The sequence below is a fragment of the Mytilus edulis genome, chromosome 3 (genome assembly GCF_963676685.1).
Source record: "Mytilus edulis chromosome 3, xbMytEdul2.2, whole genome shotgun sequence".
NCBI classification, from domain to species: Eukaryota; Metazoa; Mollusca; class Bivalvia; order Mytilida; family Mytilidae; genus Mytilus; species Mytilus edulis.
The window spans coordinates 53,200,501-53,215,014 of record NC_092346.1 but is presented as its reverse complement, the minus strand read 5'-3'; the positions used below and the strand labels follow the sequence as shown (position 1 = coordinate 53,215,014).

Below are 14,514 nucleotides of genomic sequence, written 5' to 3'. Positions count from 1 at the left end.
CAATATTCTATCCTGATAATTATCTCGGTTTATGTTTACATTTGTAGAATACCATGTGTTATTTTCCCGCCGTTCATCACATGACTTACTGTTCTCTTGTTGCAGGCTCGAATCGTACGATAAACCTAGAGAACTAATCATGTGTTTGAGGTGACAAGCATCACATGACCCTTCAAAATGGTAGACGTTCCAAAAGTTTTACCGGTTACTTTATTTCTTGCATTTGTGCTTTCTTTAAGTGTAAATGCAGGTATTCCTAAACTTCTTCGAGGGCGACCAAAAGGTGGTATGCTTGGAGTACCAAAATGGAATGGAAAGAAAGAAGAATTGCCTCCTGACATGTGGCTGAAACAAAAATTGGACCATTTTGATAATGCTGATACATCATACTGGGAACAAGTTTGTACTATTGAATATTTTGAATTATTTTATTTTTATCTTCTTGTCTAAATTGGGGTCTCACTAATTAGCGACAAGAAGCGACAAGAAGCGTCAAGAAGCGACAAGAAGCAACAATTAAGAAGCGTCAAAAAGAATAATTTTAGCGACAAGAAGCGACAAGAAGCTTTTTATAATTAGCGACAAGAAAACTTTTTTTTTTATTAAATATAAAAAAATTTGCATTTAGGCAGCAACCATTTGATTTTCTGGGGGGGGGGGGGGGGGGGGGGGCTATGGTTTTTTTTTTCTGTGCAAACTTTTTTTTTCGCCTTCGGCGAAGAACAATCTATTTTTTTAGTGACAAACCGAAGACAATTTTTTTCTTTCAATTTTAGCATTACATATAGTGGCAACTGAGGGTGAAACAAACAATTTTTTTTACTCAGGGTCCAAAACAAATTATTTTTTTCACCAAAACCTGGAAACAAACTTTTTTTTCCAAAAAAAACCATATAGCGTGGACTATTTGTTGTAAGTTGTGTTGCTGCGGCTGTTTTTCTTTGCAACGCATACTGATCTTTCTCTTATATATATATATATGGTTGGGGCCTGTTATCTAATTTGTAACAAGTGTATTGACACTTTATTTCTACAATAATTAACAAATAACTCACTTGTTGCGCCTTAAAATCTTCTTTTTATCAAATTTTATAACACTCTGAAGCGGCTCAGAATCCAGAAAACACCCGGTGTTTATGTATGACACCAGAAGCATACCTATGACGTCACGTAGTGTAGGGACCAAAGAAGATAACATCTTTTCGCGGAATTTTCTTTAATGAAGATTTTACACTGAAATTGTGATTGAAATTTAATTATGAACTTGTTTTGCATTAGAATAGAGATAACTGTATTGTATTTGAAGCTTTGCGGACGTCCATCGGTAGTTTTACTGTCGCATACAGAGGGAAATTGAAATTGGAAGTTGTGCCAATTATTATGCCCTTTGCTCCGTTACATAACCGTACACGGGTTCCTTTCTTTAGTTCTTCGTCCATGATAAGATTTATATTAGATAATGCAGACTATAAAGCAGACGAAAATCGCGAAAACCGAAAGTAAACAATCAGTTGTCAAGAAAAAAAGTAGTCCCGGCATGACCTTTTCCAGTGAATAATGACCTGATCAACGGCCAATGAAAATATTGGAAATTTACGAGATAAGCCAACCAAATTAACGTAATTTTGATATCACTTTTTCATATCACACTCCGTACGGTGTGATACGAAAAATATCTATTCACGTGGGAGTTAGATAACAGGCCCCAACCATAAGAAAATTTTTATTATTATATTGATAGATGAAGAAATTTAAATTAAAATTACTGTGGTAACCTGATATATTTCTGTTTTTTATTACCTTTCAAGAAGTACCAATTTAAAAGTTCAGTAATAATCAACCTGTATAGGGGTCTCAATGGGGAGGGGAGTATGGGCAGTTTGATCTCTGATCCCGCTTATTGTTTAGTGAGAACCCTGTATCCCGCTACTCTTTGCCATAATAGCGCATGTAATTACACATGTCCCACTAGGCTTCGTTTCTGTTTTCAGGCTAAATTATTCAACTTTTATGGGTCGAGCTTTAAAAAAATCAGCCAATCATGGGTCACGTTTAGAACCCAATGCATACATGTGAACCTCCCAATGGGAGTACAATAATCCCCTTTTCAGGGGTCTCCTCCCGTCCTCCTGTTTAGGAGAAAAAACTCCTGTGTATGAAATATTTCATGAATGAAAATTTTTCAGCCGCCATATTTGATAAATTCTTACTACCATACGGGTGTAATTCACACCTGTGTTAAATTTAACCTGTAAATCAAAGAAGATGTATAATTATATGGCTTCACTTGACAGCTTGGGTGTCAATCATACTGGTAATCAACGATGTTTACCTATGGCTTACTGCCGTTGTGTAATAAAAACTTTGTGTTTTGAAAATAATCAGCTGATAATTGAAATACATTTTTGTTACTTCCCTTTGAATTATTCTGTTTTAAGTTATTTTGCTTTTAAAAAATGTAAATTGTAAAAAGACTATAAATGAATAATATTTTAATCAAATAATCATAAAAGGATGGTAATTAAATGAATTTAAATGTTTTGGGACAATAAAAAAAATATAAAATTATAAATTATTTTAGCAATCTAGACTTCTTTTCAAGGATTAAATTGAAGTTTATATATTAAGTCTATTTGAAACCTTCAGGACTTCTGCCATTGTATGTAGAAAAAAAGAAGACTGAATAAAAATCCTAGTGAGTTTAGTTCCTATGAAAACCTTGGGATCGAGAATTGTTTATGTCAGTATTTAAGATTTTATTGATTAAGCTAAAGATACATGTAGCAAGACATTTTACACTGTGTGAGTCTTTAAGTTTTTTTTAGAAATATGACTTTCATAATGCTTAAAAACCATGCAGTACTATTGTTAGTGTTTGTTATTTTTCTAATTAATTTATCATGTTGCAAATATACATGTATAGCATACATGTATTTCTTTCTTATTTGTCTATACAGTTACCAATGATAAGGAGATGGAGACATACAGATAAATAAATATAATGATTTATTTGCAAGCAGTGAACAATCAATTATCGAAAACAAAACAAAACAAGAAACAGATTATTCTTAATATTTTATTTTTATTCAAATAGAAAGGCAATTAGGGTACTATAAACATATTACAATTTGATGAAAATTGAAGAAAAAACACAATTTCTACATCATACGGTTACATTAACGACAAAATTTATGTCGATGAAAAACCTCCTGATCTGAGTCCTAATCTCCTGACCAAAATTTCCAAATCTCCTGATCTGAGTTTCACAGTCCATCACATGTATGCCAATGAGACCCACTGTATTGGCTGTATGCATTCTGATCAGAATTTTAGAAAGCCATTGATTTGGTGTACACTCTGAAATATATCTTTTAAACTGTTAAATTATTTAGCTATAGTTAATGATTCTTGTTTAACTGTACGAAATTACAACGCTTATAATTATGAACTTCAAGTCTGAATCTGATGTTATGGAAACCAAATTGAAATCTGTAATGTTGAAAAGTTCACTTCCTGCACTAAATTAAATACATCATGTACAATGGTAAAAAATGTCCATAAATGAAAGGGTTGTAAAATTTAAATGGTAAACTTTAATCTGCATTTACATCTATATTATATGATATATTAATATATAATTAAAAGAAATACTATTTTATTCAAACCATTGTTTGTGTTTGACATCCATTTTGTTTTCAGAACTTTTCTCTCTCGAGCGCTCCTTTTACTCTTACTTTTTCTTTATCATGCTTATGCTAATTTTTAATATTCATGATATTTACAGAGATATTTTGTAAATGATACCTTTTACAAAGATGGTGGTCCAATTTTTATTATGATTGGAGGTGAGGGTACAGCAAGTCCCGTCTGGATGGTGGAAGGGATGTGGATAGAATATGCCAAAACTTATAATGCAATGTGTTTCCAGTTAGAGCACAGATATTATGGTAAAAGTCATCCTACTGAGTAAGTTCCTCATATAATTGTCAGTTTTTGATGAGCCTATGATTTTTGTCGTAGAAAGCTCAACATAGGGATAGCATACATTGATAGAGGCTTTAGCTAACTTCTTAAAAGCTTTATATTTAAGAAGGTGGAAGACCTTGCTGCTTCATACTTTGTATATCGATGCCTCATGTTACCAAGTTTCTGTCTGTCACATGTCCATTGTCATTGACTTCATTTTCATGGTTCAGTGACCAGTACTTGAAAAATAGTAAAGATTTTTTGTAATGTTAATTTCTCTCTATGAGTCAGAGTAATAGGATAACTATATTTAGTATGTGTGTACCTTGCAAGTTCCTAATGTCTGTCAGACAGTTTTCACTTGACCTCAACCTCATTTCATGTTCAGTGATCAAAGTTAAGTTTTGGTGGTCAAGTTTATATCTCAGATACTATCAGCATTAGGTCTAGTATATTTGTTGTATGGAAGTACTGTAAGATGTACATGTCCAACTGGAAGTTGTCATCTGACCTTGACCTCATTTTCATGATTAAGCGGTTTTAATTAAGTTTTTGTGTTTTTGTCTGTTTTTCTTATACTGTGATACATGCAATAGGTCTACTATATTTGATATATATAATGATTTTAAGATGTACATGTCTAACTGGTAGTTGTCATCTGACCTTGACCTCATTTTCATGGTTCAGTGGTCAAAGTTAAGTTTTTGAAGTTTTTGTTTTTTTCTAATACATATCATTTTTGCAATAGGTCAACTATATTTGGTATATGGAAATATTGTATGATGTACATGTCAGTCTCACAGGTTTTGTCTGACCTTGACCTCATTTTCACGGTTCATTGCTGAATGTTACAATGTAAGTGAACTGTTTGTATATTTTTCTATTAATGGTAACTTTAATTAAAACATTATTCATTGTAATAGGATTAGATTAAACAATAAAATAGATTATTTTGAATATTAAGTATTATTTAAAAATCATTGAAGTGGTTTTCTACATACATTTTTTGAATGATAAATATCAAATGATTAATAAACAGTAGTGTATTATTTCAGAGATACAAGTGTAGAGAACCTGCATTACCTCAGCAGTGAACAGGCCTTAGCAGATTTAGCCTTTTTTATAAGATATGCCAGAGATAAATATCAACTGTATCATAACAAGCTTATTACATTTGGTGGATCTTATCCAGGTTAAGTCTTCAGATTCTGTATTATTTTGTTCTGCAATTCTTAGGAAAATAATCTTCAGTCGACATCCTATACTGGTAACATAATAACATGATAGTGTATATAAAATGTTGTAGAATTTTGTAAAAGGAAAAATATAACAAAGGAAAAGTTTTTGTATTTTTTGTTATTTTGAAAAAGTTGTGATGAATAGGTATCACAAAAACTAACAAGTTGTATTAGTACAATTCTGAACATGCAATCACTACACAAACAAACATGAGAATGAAACAAAAGGAAAGTTAGGCCTACAACATACATTTTCAGTCAAATACAGAAACGATACATACTTTAGACAACCATAGGTTCCATCACAAAAATTTTTGAGATAACTTATAAGAAATTACAATTTGTTCATTTAATTTTTTACTAATTCTGTATTAATGGTTGTATAGATAATGAACAAAACAAAAAAAAAAAAACTGGTAAAATTTTTCAAGATTTTTAACAGGATGCATAATAAGAATAAGAATAAGAATATTTATTATTCCAATCAAGGGCCTTTGATGGGCAGCATAACATGTACACATAAAACAATACATCATGATTTGTAACAGAAAAACATTTATATATGTGAGCTGGCAATGAATAGTTTTCCCCATTGAAATGATACTATCCAGTGCAGTGAAAGTGAAAACAAATAAAGAAATTATTGTGATCATAGATTGATATTTGTATATTTCAGGTTCCCTGTCTGCCTGGTTTAGAGTAAAATATCCACATTTAGTCAATGGTGCAGTTGCAACTAGTGCTCCAATAAATGCTGTTCTAAATTTTGTTGGTAAGAAAATAGCTTAACTTTCATATGAAGTGGATTTATAAATAAGATTGATTTTTTTAAGGAAAGAAAACAAATAAATTTTTATACTACAAAAAATAAAGTCTAGTCTACTACATGGTCTATTTTACATGTAAAATCATTGCCATTCTCATCTGTAATTTAGGTCCAAGAGTTAAGTGAACAGCTAAAAATAATAAGGAAAAATGCAACCTGAGCAAACTTAATAAATTATCTTGTAATACAGAAATGTTTATTATGAGATATTGCCTTATAATTTTTTTCTTTCTGGTCTTTGTACAATAGAATAAAACCATCATAATAAGATTATGGAAATGAAAATATTAACTAGATATGATGAAACATATTAAAGTGCAATTTAAAAGAAATTGTTATGAGAATTATCAGAATCACATTTTACGGAAAAATTGATATCTTTCTAAAGAAAAATTGATATCTTTCTAAAGAACTACGGTTAAATTATGCAGCTATATGCAATAATGGTAAATCTAGATTTTCCCCACCACCATACCTTAATGAAAGACTTAAAAAATGTTAAAATATATACAAAACCATTGCAATCTATGTACCAGTGATTTCAATCAATTGATCTATGTAATTTAGCTTGTGTTTTTGCAGAATATTTAGATGTAGTATCTAAAGCCTTAGACACAACTGGTCCAATGTGTAATAAGATGGTTCAAACAGCACACATGACAGTTGGCAAACTGCTTCAGACAGACTCAGGAAGAAAGCAACTGAAAAAACTATTCAAGTTTGTATTTCATTTTATGTCATTGTGTCAATGTTTTGCTGATGCAGCCAAAGTATTTGAATTTTGTTCATCTTACCTGACTTAAAAAATAAGTGTGAGCAGTTGTGTTAGCAATAGTCAGCCCTTTTTATTGACTTTTTCATACTTTAAAAAAAATAATCTCGTTTGAAATGCCTTGAGATGATTGCAAGGCTTGAAAAGGGTAATGTAGCTAAGAACCTTCATTAAGGAATTCATTGCCAAATGCTGTTCTAGATTCTGATTGAACATACTTTTGAACAAACCAACTGTCAGATCTTTTCTGGATATATACAGCTATAGGACTATAATATGTCCTTCTATATTGACAGCATTACAGTAGTCCATAATGAAAAAATCACATTTCTTTATTCATTTTAAGCCAAATTTGGCCAGAATTTTTTTTCAATTTTATCTCATATTATTTTGGTTAGATAAAATATATCATTTACTTTCTTAACACCTGTGCGACTCCACATGTTTCTTTTGTTCTCAGTTTTTTAGAAGAAGTTTGATATTTTGTAGGTTGTGTGATGATATTGATATTGCTAACACCAAGGATGTAGCTAACTTTTACTCTAATTTGGCTGGTAACTTTGAAGGTGTTGTACAGTACAATAAAGATAACAGGGCTTTTGAGGTTTGTTTCACTTCCTAAAAATTAAAATAATAATTTATTTACCATTATATTTTTCTTTTAATTACCATGCAGTGTTTATGGAAATAGAGGTAATAGCAAAAAAATAATAACTTTAGTGAGGCATCTTTTTTATAATTTTATGCAAAACAGGATGCTTTTTTTCTTATCTAAAAAAAGGGTGTATATACCCCTCAACATTAAAAAAATTATATATCAATATGGGATAACATTGTTCTAAAGCATCTTGATACTGTCCTAATCTTGTGTTTACTCTGTCATTTTCAAAAATATAATCCATAAATATTTGGTGGCAGTTTAGTGAAAAACATTTACTCTTTCCAGTTTTTACTCATATCAAAATGTAACAACCTGTTTGTTGTCTGAATATATATATATATGTAGGACTCAAATCTATGGTGGGTTCCAAATCTATGGCAGATTTCTAATCTATGGTAAATGTGACGTCATGCCATCCCAAATCTATGGCAGATTTTTTACAATCCTAATCTATGGCAAGTTTTACAGTTTCCTTATCTATGACGGATTTTTGTTGTTTCCAAATCTATGGCAAATTTTGAGCAAATGGAAAACAATGCAGTACATATATGATCAATGATTTCCGTGAAACCAGTGGAAATGTACGACATGTCTATAAACATTTGTGAAATAATGGTCAACCAAATCGTGATGTTAACCAATTTTTTTTTGTAAATGATGGAATTCCTCAATACAGACTTCAGGCTTGAAATGTTGTGCCCCGTAAAAATTAAAAAAATATATGTAATCATGGTACTTATAATTAATTAACCCATTCCTTAGACCAACTAGTAAGTCCCTTAACAAAAAAAAATTGTGAATTTTCAAAAATATTATTTTATCGTTAATACATTTTTTTTATTTGTTGACAAAATTTAATCAAATAGATATCCGTTAATTTTATCTATCACTTAATTAATAAACTTTTCCAACTGAAGATAGTAAAATATTTACTATAACTCCTTTTTTAATAATCCAGTACTGAAAAAGTGGTGCCCTAGCTTGTTCGTCGCGGGTTTTGGCTGGTACAGCACATTTGGACCCTCTTCCGAATAATAGGTCACATCTTCCTTTAAACCATCTGCAAATTGTTGTCCAGGATATTACCTTCATCTGGAATCGTGTTCAAATCTATGAGCTTCACAATAGTTTGTGGCGGCGACCATGTAATTTTGCGTTATTCCATTGTGACGCAATTTAAAGATCTGCCATGGATTTGGAGAAAACAAAAATCTGCCATAGATTGGGGATGGCATGACGTCATATTTGCCATAGATTGGGGATGGCATGACGTCACATTTGCCATAGATTGGGAATCTGCCATAAATTTGGAACCCGCCATAGATTTGAGTCCTACATATATATTGATTTGCACATTATAGCTTGTTAAATTAACCTCCATTTCGGGTAACATTTTTAAAGATTTTGATTTTTTTTTCTTTCTAAAAACAGAATTCCAAACCTAATCAATTTCAAGTTGATAGGTGCTTTCACTAATCAATTGATATGGCCATTGTAACTGTAAATTCAAAAAAGAACACTCAAACGCCACTTTTTTTTTCTCTTCAAACTTGAAATTGTTCTGTGCAGCTTTAATAAGGACATAGTTTTTTATCCACATGTCATGTATGTAGAAAAAGCAATAAACACAGTAGATATTCTTTGTAATATTAAGATTTTACTATGTTTACAGGGTGCAGTTGGGACCAATATAACTGTTGATACATTGTGTAACATAATGGAAGATGTTGGCCGTGGTGATCCTATTAATAGATATGCAGCTGTTAACACTTTGATGTTGACTACATATTCAGAAAAATGTATGGATTTTTCTTACAAAAATATGATAGATGATCTAACCAAAACTGATTGGAACAGCAGTGCTGCGGAAGGCGGTAAGAAACACATATGTGTATAACTTTTTCTATTTAAAATTATAAATTTTTTTATACTGATTTTTTTGCTCATCTTTTACATTTTAATTTACCAATAGTAAGGTCATATAAGCTTTGGCACACCATATTTGGCATAAGTTTTTTTTTCATTCACATCTTCTTGTTCTCTGAAAGCCCTGCTTTTAACTTACTTACAGGGCCTACTTTAAGAAATGACTATTTGATGTATTATCCTTTTATCAACCAGTATGGCAATTGAATTTTGGGGTATATGAGGGAAAAAAGAATTCTGATCCAAAAATTTTAGAATACAATTTGATGCTTTATTAACCCCTGAAACGCTCCTGTTGAGGACAAGTGTTTAAATTGCATATTGTTTATATTCTGGTGAGAAAATATACAGTTACAATTTTTTTTTTAGATATTAAAATTTTTTGTATTTGAAATTACTTTAACAAATGACTTCAAACTAGTTTTAAAATAAATATTTGGCATGTTGTATAATGAGTATGAAAATGAAATAAAATAGCCTTCCATTTATTTTGGCTGCAATTAATATTGCAAAGACAATATGTGCTAATTGTGTTTAACGTTGGGGATTGGAAATTTGTGAATGTCATTACTGCCTGTCCTACAATATTTTATTTATTTATTCTCACTTTTGCCTCTTTTCAGGACGTCAGTGGATGTACCAGACATGTACAGAGTTTGGATTTTATCAGACTTCAGATTTGAAAGATCAACCATTTACCGGTTTTCCTTTGAAGTAAGGCATTTTCATAGATGTAAGAAGTTGTGTTAGTAGTGCCAATGTGACAACCTTCCGTCAAAGTCACAATTTGTAAAAGTAAACCATTATATTCATATCCAGTTTATACAATTAAATAAGAAATAAATGTTGCAAAAGAATTATGTTGAACTGCCCTTTGCCTTTGGCATTTAATTAGTGTTGTCAACGACCGAATACCGAATACCAAAAACGCTAACCTGTTAACCGGACTTTTTTTTCAATTTTGATAGATTTGATATAAATTTGTATGAAATCAATAAATAGTTTTATTTGACAACACTACATTTAATGGAAGATGTTAATGAACAAAACTAAAGTGTTAGAAATATTTTTTTTACAAAGTTAGATGTTAATATAAAAAAGAAGATGTGGTATGATTGCCAATGAGACAACTCTCCACAAGAGACTAAAATGACACAGACATTAACAACTATAAGTCACTGTACGGCCTTCAAAAATGAGCAAAGGCCATACCGCTTGGTCACCTATAAAAGACCCTGAAATAACAATGTAAAACAATTCAAACAAGAAAACTAATGGCCTTATTTATGTAACTACTCTTAAAATGGAATCAAAGGAATACCTTTTATCAATGACACATTTAGCCTAAAATGAACCCAATGTCTCATATTTAGATTTGTCAAAAGCATATGGACTTGGTTAAAGCAGCAACAAAATATTTTGATTTATACTTTCAGTTTCTCTATACAGCAATGTATTGATATATTTGGAGCCAAATTTAATGCTGATTTAATACAGAAAGGAATCAACAGAACAAACACTAATTATGGAGCATATGCCATGAAGCCTACAAAAATTGTCTTCCCTAATGGTTCTATAGATCCATGGCATGCTCTTAGTTTTACTACAACCAGTGCAGATCAAAACTTCACTACTATTTATATTGACGGTAAGTTATTTCTTGCTTACATTTCTTGGAAAGAATCAAAAGCCATGGTGTATCTATCTACTCAGAACTTGCTAGTTTTACAATTGAAAAAAAATATAAATTAAGAGTTTGATATTCAGTAAATGTATTTGAAATTCCATCTACATGTAACATGAATATTTGCTGTTGTGGTGAAGTCTTTCCCGTAGAATACCTGAAAAATAACTGAAAATGAATGCATTAAAAGAAATCATAGGCTTTTTAAAGCATCTACAAAAACTGATAATCTTTTTATATAGCCTTTTTGAGTCATGTTCAGCAATTATATCTAACAATATCGTCTCTCACTGGCTGTCACACCCTTCAATCATTTTTAGCTCACCTGGCCCGAAGGGCCAAGTGAGCTTTTCCCATCACTTGGCGTCCGGCGTCGTCCGTCGTCCGTCGTCCGGCGTCGTTAACTTTTATAAAAATCTTCTCCTCTGAAACTGCTGGGCCAAATTTAACCAAACATTGCCATAATCATTATTAGGGTATCTAGTTTAAAAATTGTGTCCGGTGACCCGCCCAACCAACCAAGATGGCCGCCATGGCTAAAAATAGAACATAGGGGTAAAATGCAGTTTTTGGCTTGTAACTCAAAAACCAAAGCATTTAGAGCAAATCTGACATGGGGTAAAATTGTTTATCAGGTCAAGATCTATCTGCCCTCAAATTTTCAGATGAATCCGACAACCCGTTATTGGGTTGCTGCCCCTGAACTTGTAATTTTAGGGAATTTTTGCTGTTTTTGGCTATTATCTTGAATATTATTATAGATAGAGATAAACTGTAAACAGCAATAATGTTCAGCAAAGTAAGATTTACAAATAAGTCAACATGACCAAAATGGTCAGTTGACCCCTTTAGGAGTTATTGACCTTTATAGTTATTTTTTAACCATTTTTTCGTAAATCTTAGTAATCTTTTGCAAAAATCTTCTCCTCTGAAACTACTAGGCCAAATTAATCCAAACTTGGCCACAATCATCTTTGGGATATCTAGTTTAAAAAATGTGTGGCGTGACCCGGCCAACCAACCAAGATGGCCGCCATGGCTAAAAATAGAACATAGGGGTAAAATGCAGTTTTTGGCTTATAACTCAAAAACCAAAGCATTTAGTGCAAATCTGACAGCGGTAAAAGTGTTTATCAGGTCAAGATCTATCTGCCCTGAAATTTTCAGACAAATCAGACAACCTGTTGTTGGGTTGCTGCCCCCAAATTAGTAATTTTAAGGAAATTTTGCAGATTTTGGTTATTATCTTGAATATTATTATAGATAGAGATATACTATAAACAGCAATAATGTTCAGCAAAGTAAGATTTACAAATAAGTCAACATGACAGAAATGGTCAATTGACCCCCTAAGGAGTTATTGTCCTTTATAGTCAATTTTCAACAATTTTTATAAAATTTGTAAATTTTTACTAACATTTTCCACTGAAACTACTGGGCCAAGTTCATTATAGATAGAGATAATTGTAAGCAGCAAGGATGTTCAGTAAAGTGAGATGTACAAACACATCACCATCACCAAAATACAATTTTGTCATGAATCCATCTGCTTCCTTTGTTTAATAGTCACATAGAGCAAGGTGAGCAAAACAGGCTCTTTAGAGCCTCTAGTATATATCTTGGCATTACCAAGACAAAATGATTTTAAGTAGAACTCAGACTTAAATAACATAACAAATTACAAATAAACCAAAAGCATCATTCATCAAATAGAATGTAAAGACCAACAGCATGAAAATTAAAAGGGTTCACTTGATCTGGATCTCAATTTTAATGGGTTCATTGACAGGTTATATTCTCAGAAACTATAGATAGAAGGTCAATATGTTTTTAAAGTATTCCTTTTTTTTTTTTTTTTTTTTTTAAAGTTTCATCTAACATGGATGTCATTTTTATGAGTATTGTTTATGTTAAGTTTTGTGATGCCTGTATTATTAAAGACCTTGATACCAAACACTTTCAACATAAACTTTACACATTTGACCTATAAACCCGAGAAAAAAATGTTTTATATTGTTCTCTTAGACATGATCATTTTATATTATATAGGTACGGCCCACTGTGCTAACATGTATCCATCTACCCCAGCTGATCCACCACAACTAACTGAGTCAAGAAAAACAATAAATACCCTGATTGGTCAATGGCTAACCACATGACAACTCAGTGGGAACAATGCAACACATTTGATACACATGGTTTAACAATATATATAGCAGATGAATTTGAGAAATGAATGCAGTTCTCCGCTAGGATCACAGTCAAGAGATGATATTAATGAAAAGAGTATAAGATTTTAAATAGTATACATTATATGCATTTTGATAAATCTTGCCAATTTTTATTTCTACCTGAAATGTTTATTTTTACATTATAATTATTATATTTATATAATTCTCAATTGTTTTGTTAATTAAAATGTTTTTATGTAAGCTTAACATTACTTATTGTTTTTTGCAAGCCATAACTTTTTACTATACTGTGTTTGGTCTGATATTGACAAAATGGACATGGTAAAGATGTAGGTGAGACAACAATGTCATGATGAATTTGATTGATTGCTGATTGCATTACATCCAGTGGCAAATATTGCATGCATGTTCAGGACAAAAACAAATTAACAAAAAGTGCAATCATTAGGTCCTGTGATAGCGAACGTCCAAGAAGAAGTTGGAGAAATAAGGACTGCCACTGGAAAATCAGGGGGTCTTGAATAGCGACTGAAATTTTGCCTTGCAACAGGTTACCTACAGACCCCTAAAAGAGTTGTTGCAAGGAAAATGTGCAGAGAGTTTGGCACTCTCTCTACACAAGTATTAGATTTAACATCCCTATTCTAACCAAAAGTGGCTTCATATGTAAAAACCAATGCCCTACTATGGGAAGAGTTTTACTGCTTTATATATATTGCCCACCTGCAGTTGTAGCCTAATAGTCAGCACTTTTGTGTTGACTTGAGTTATCATTGATATGTTCATAATTATATTAAATTAAAATTAACTGTTAACAAAACATTTTATTTTTTAAATACTAAGGCTTTTCTACCTTAGAAATTGATTACCATGGCTGTATTTGGCAAAACGTTTAGGAACTTTTGATCCTTAGTGCACTTCAATTTCGTACTTTATTTGACCTTTTTAACATTTTTTGGTTGGAGTGTCACTGATGAGTCTTTTGTAGACGAAAAACTCGTCTAGCATAAATATAAAATTTCAATCCTGGTATCTATGATGAGTTTATTTGTATGAGAATCAGTATGTTTTCTGTGTGCCTGATTTTCTGTTATCGGGCTAAAGATTTGGTGAAAGTAGGGAAAACATAAAGATGTCTTTACATCAAATTGAAGCTTGAGAACCATTCATTATGAAATGAACTTTTTGAATTATAATCATGATATCAGGGTTCTCTGAACATAAACATGATACTGTAGGCAGAGCATAG

At 31.5% G+C, this 14,514-nt stretch overlaps 1 protein-coding gene across 1 annotated transcript; it reads left to right on the top strand.

Moving 5' to 3' along the window:
- Positions 1-65: 65 nt before the first annotated feature.
- LOC139516823 (putative serine protease K12H4.7) lies at positions 66-13,511 on the top strand. Its single transcript, XM_071307153.1, has 10 exons — positions 66-399; positions 3,785-3,966; positions 5,022-5,158; positions 5,881-5,976; positions 6,613-6,748; positions 7,292-7,406; positions 9,136-9,337; positions 10,013-10,103; positions 10,826-11,037; positions 13,123-13,511. The coding sequence occupies exons 1-10, from the start codon at positions 178-180 to the stop codon at positions 13,230-13,232; spliced, it is 1,503 nt and encodes a 500-aa protein (XP_071163254.1). The 5' UTR covers positions 66-177; the 3' UTR covers positions 13,233-13,511.
- The last annotated feature ends 1,003 nt before the right edge of the window (positions 13,512-14,514 follow it).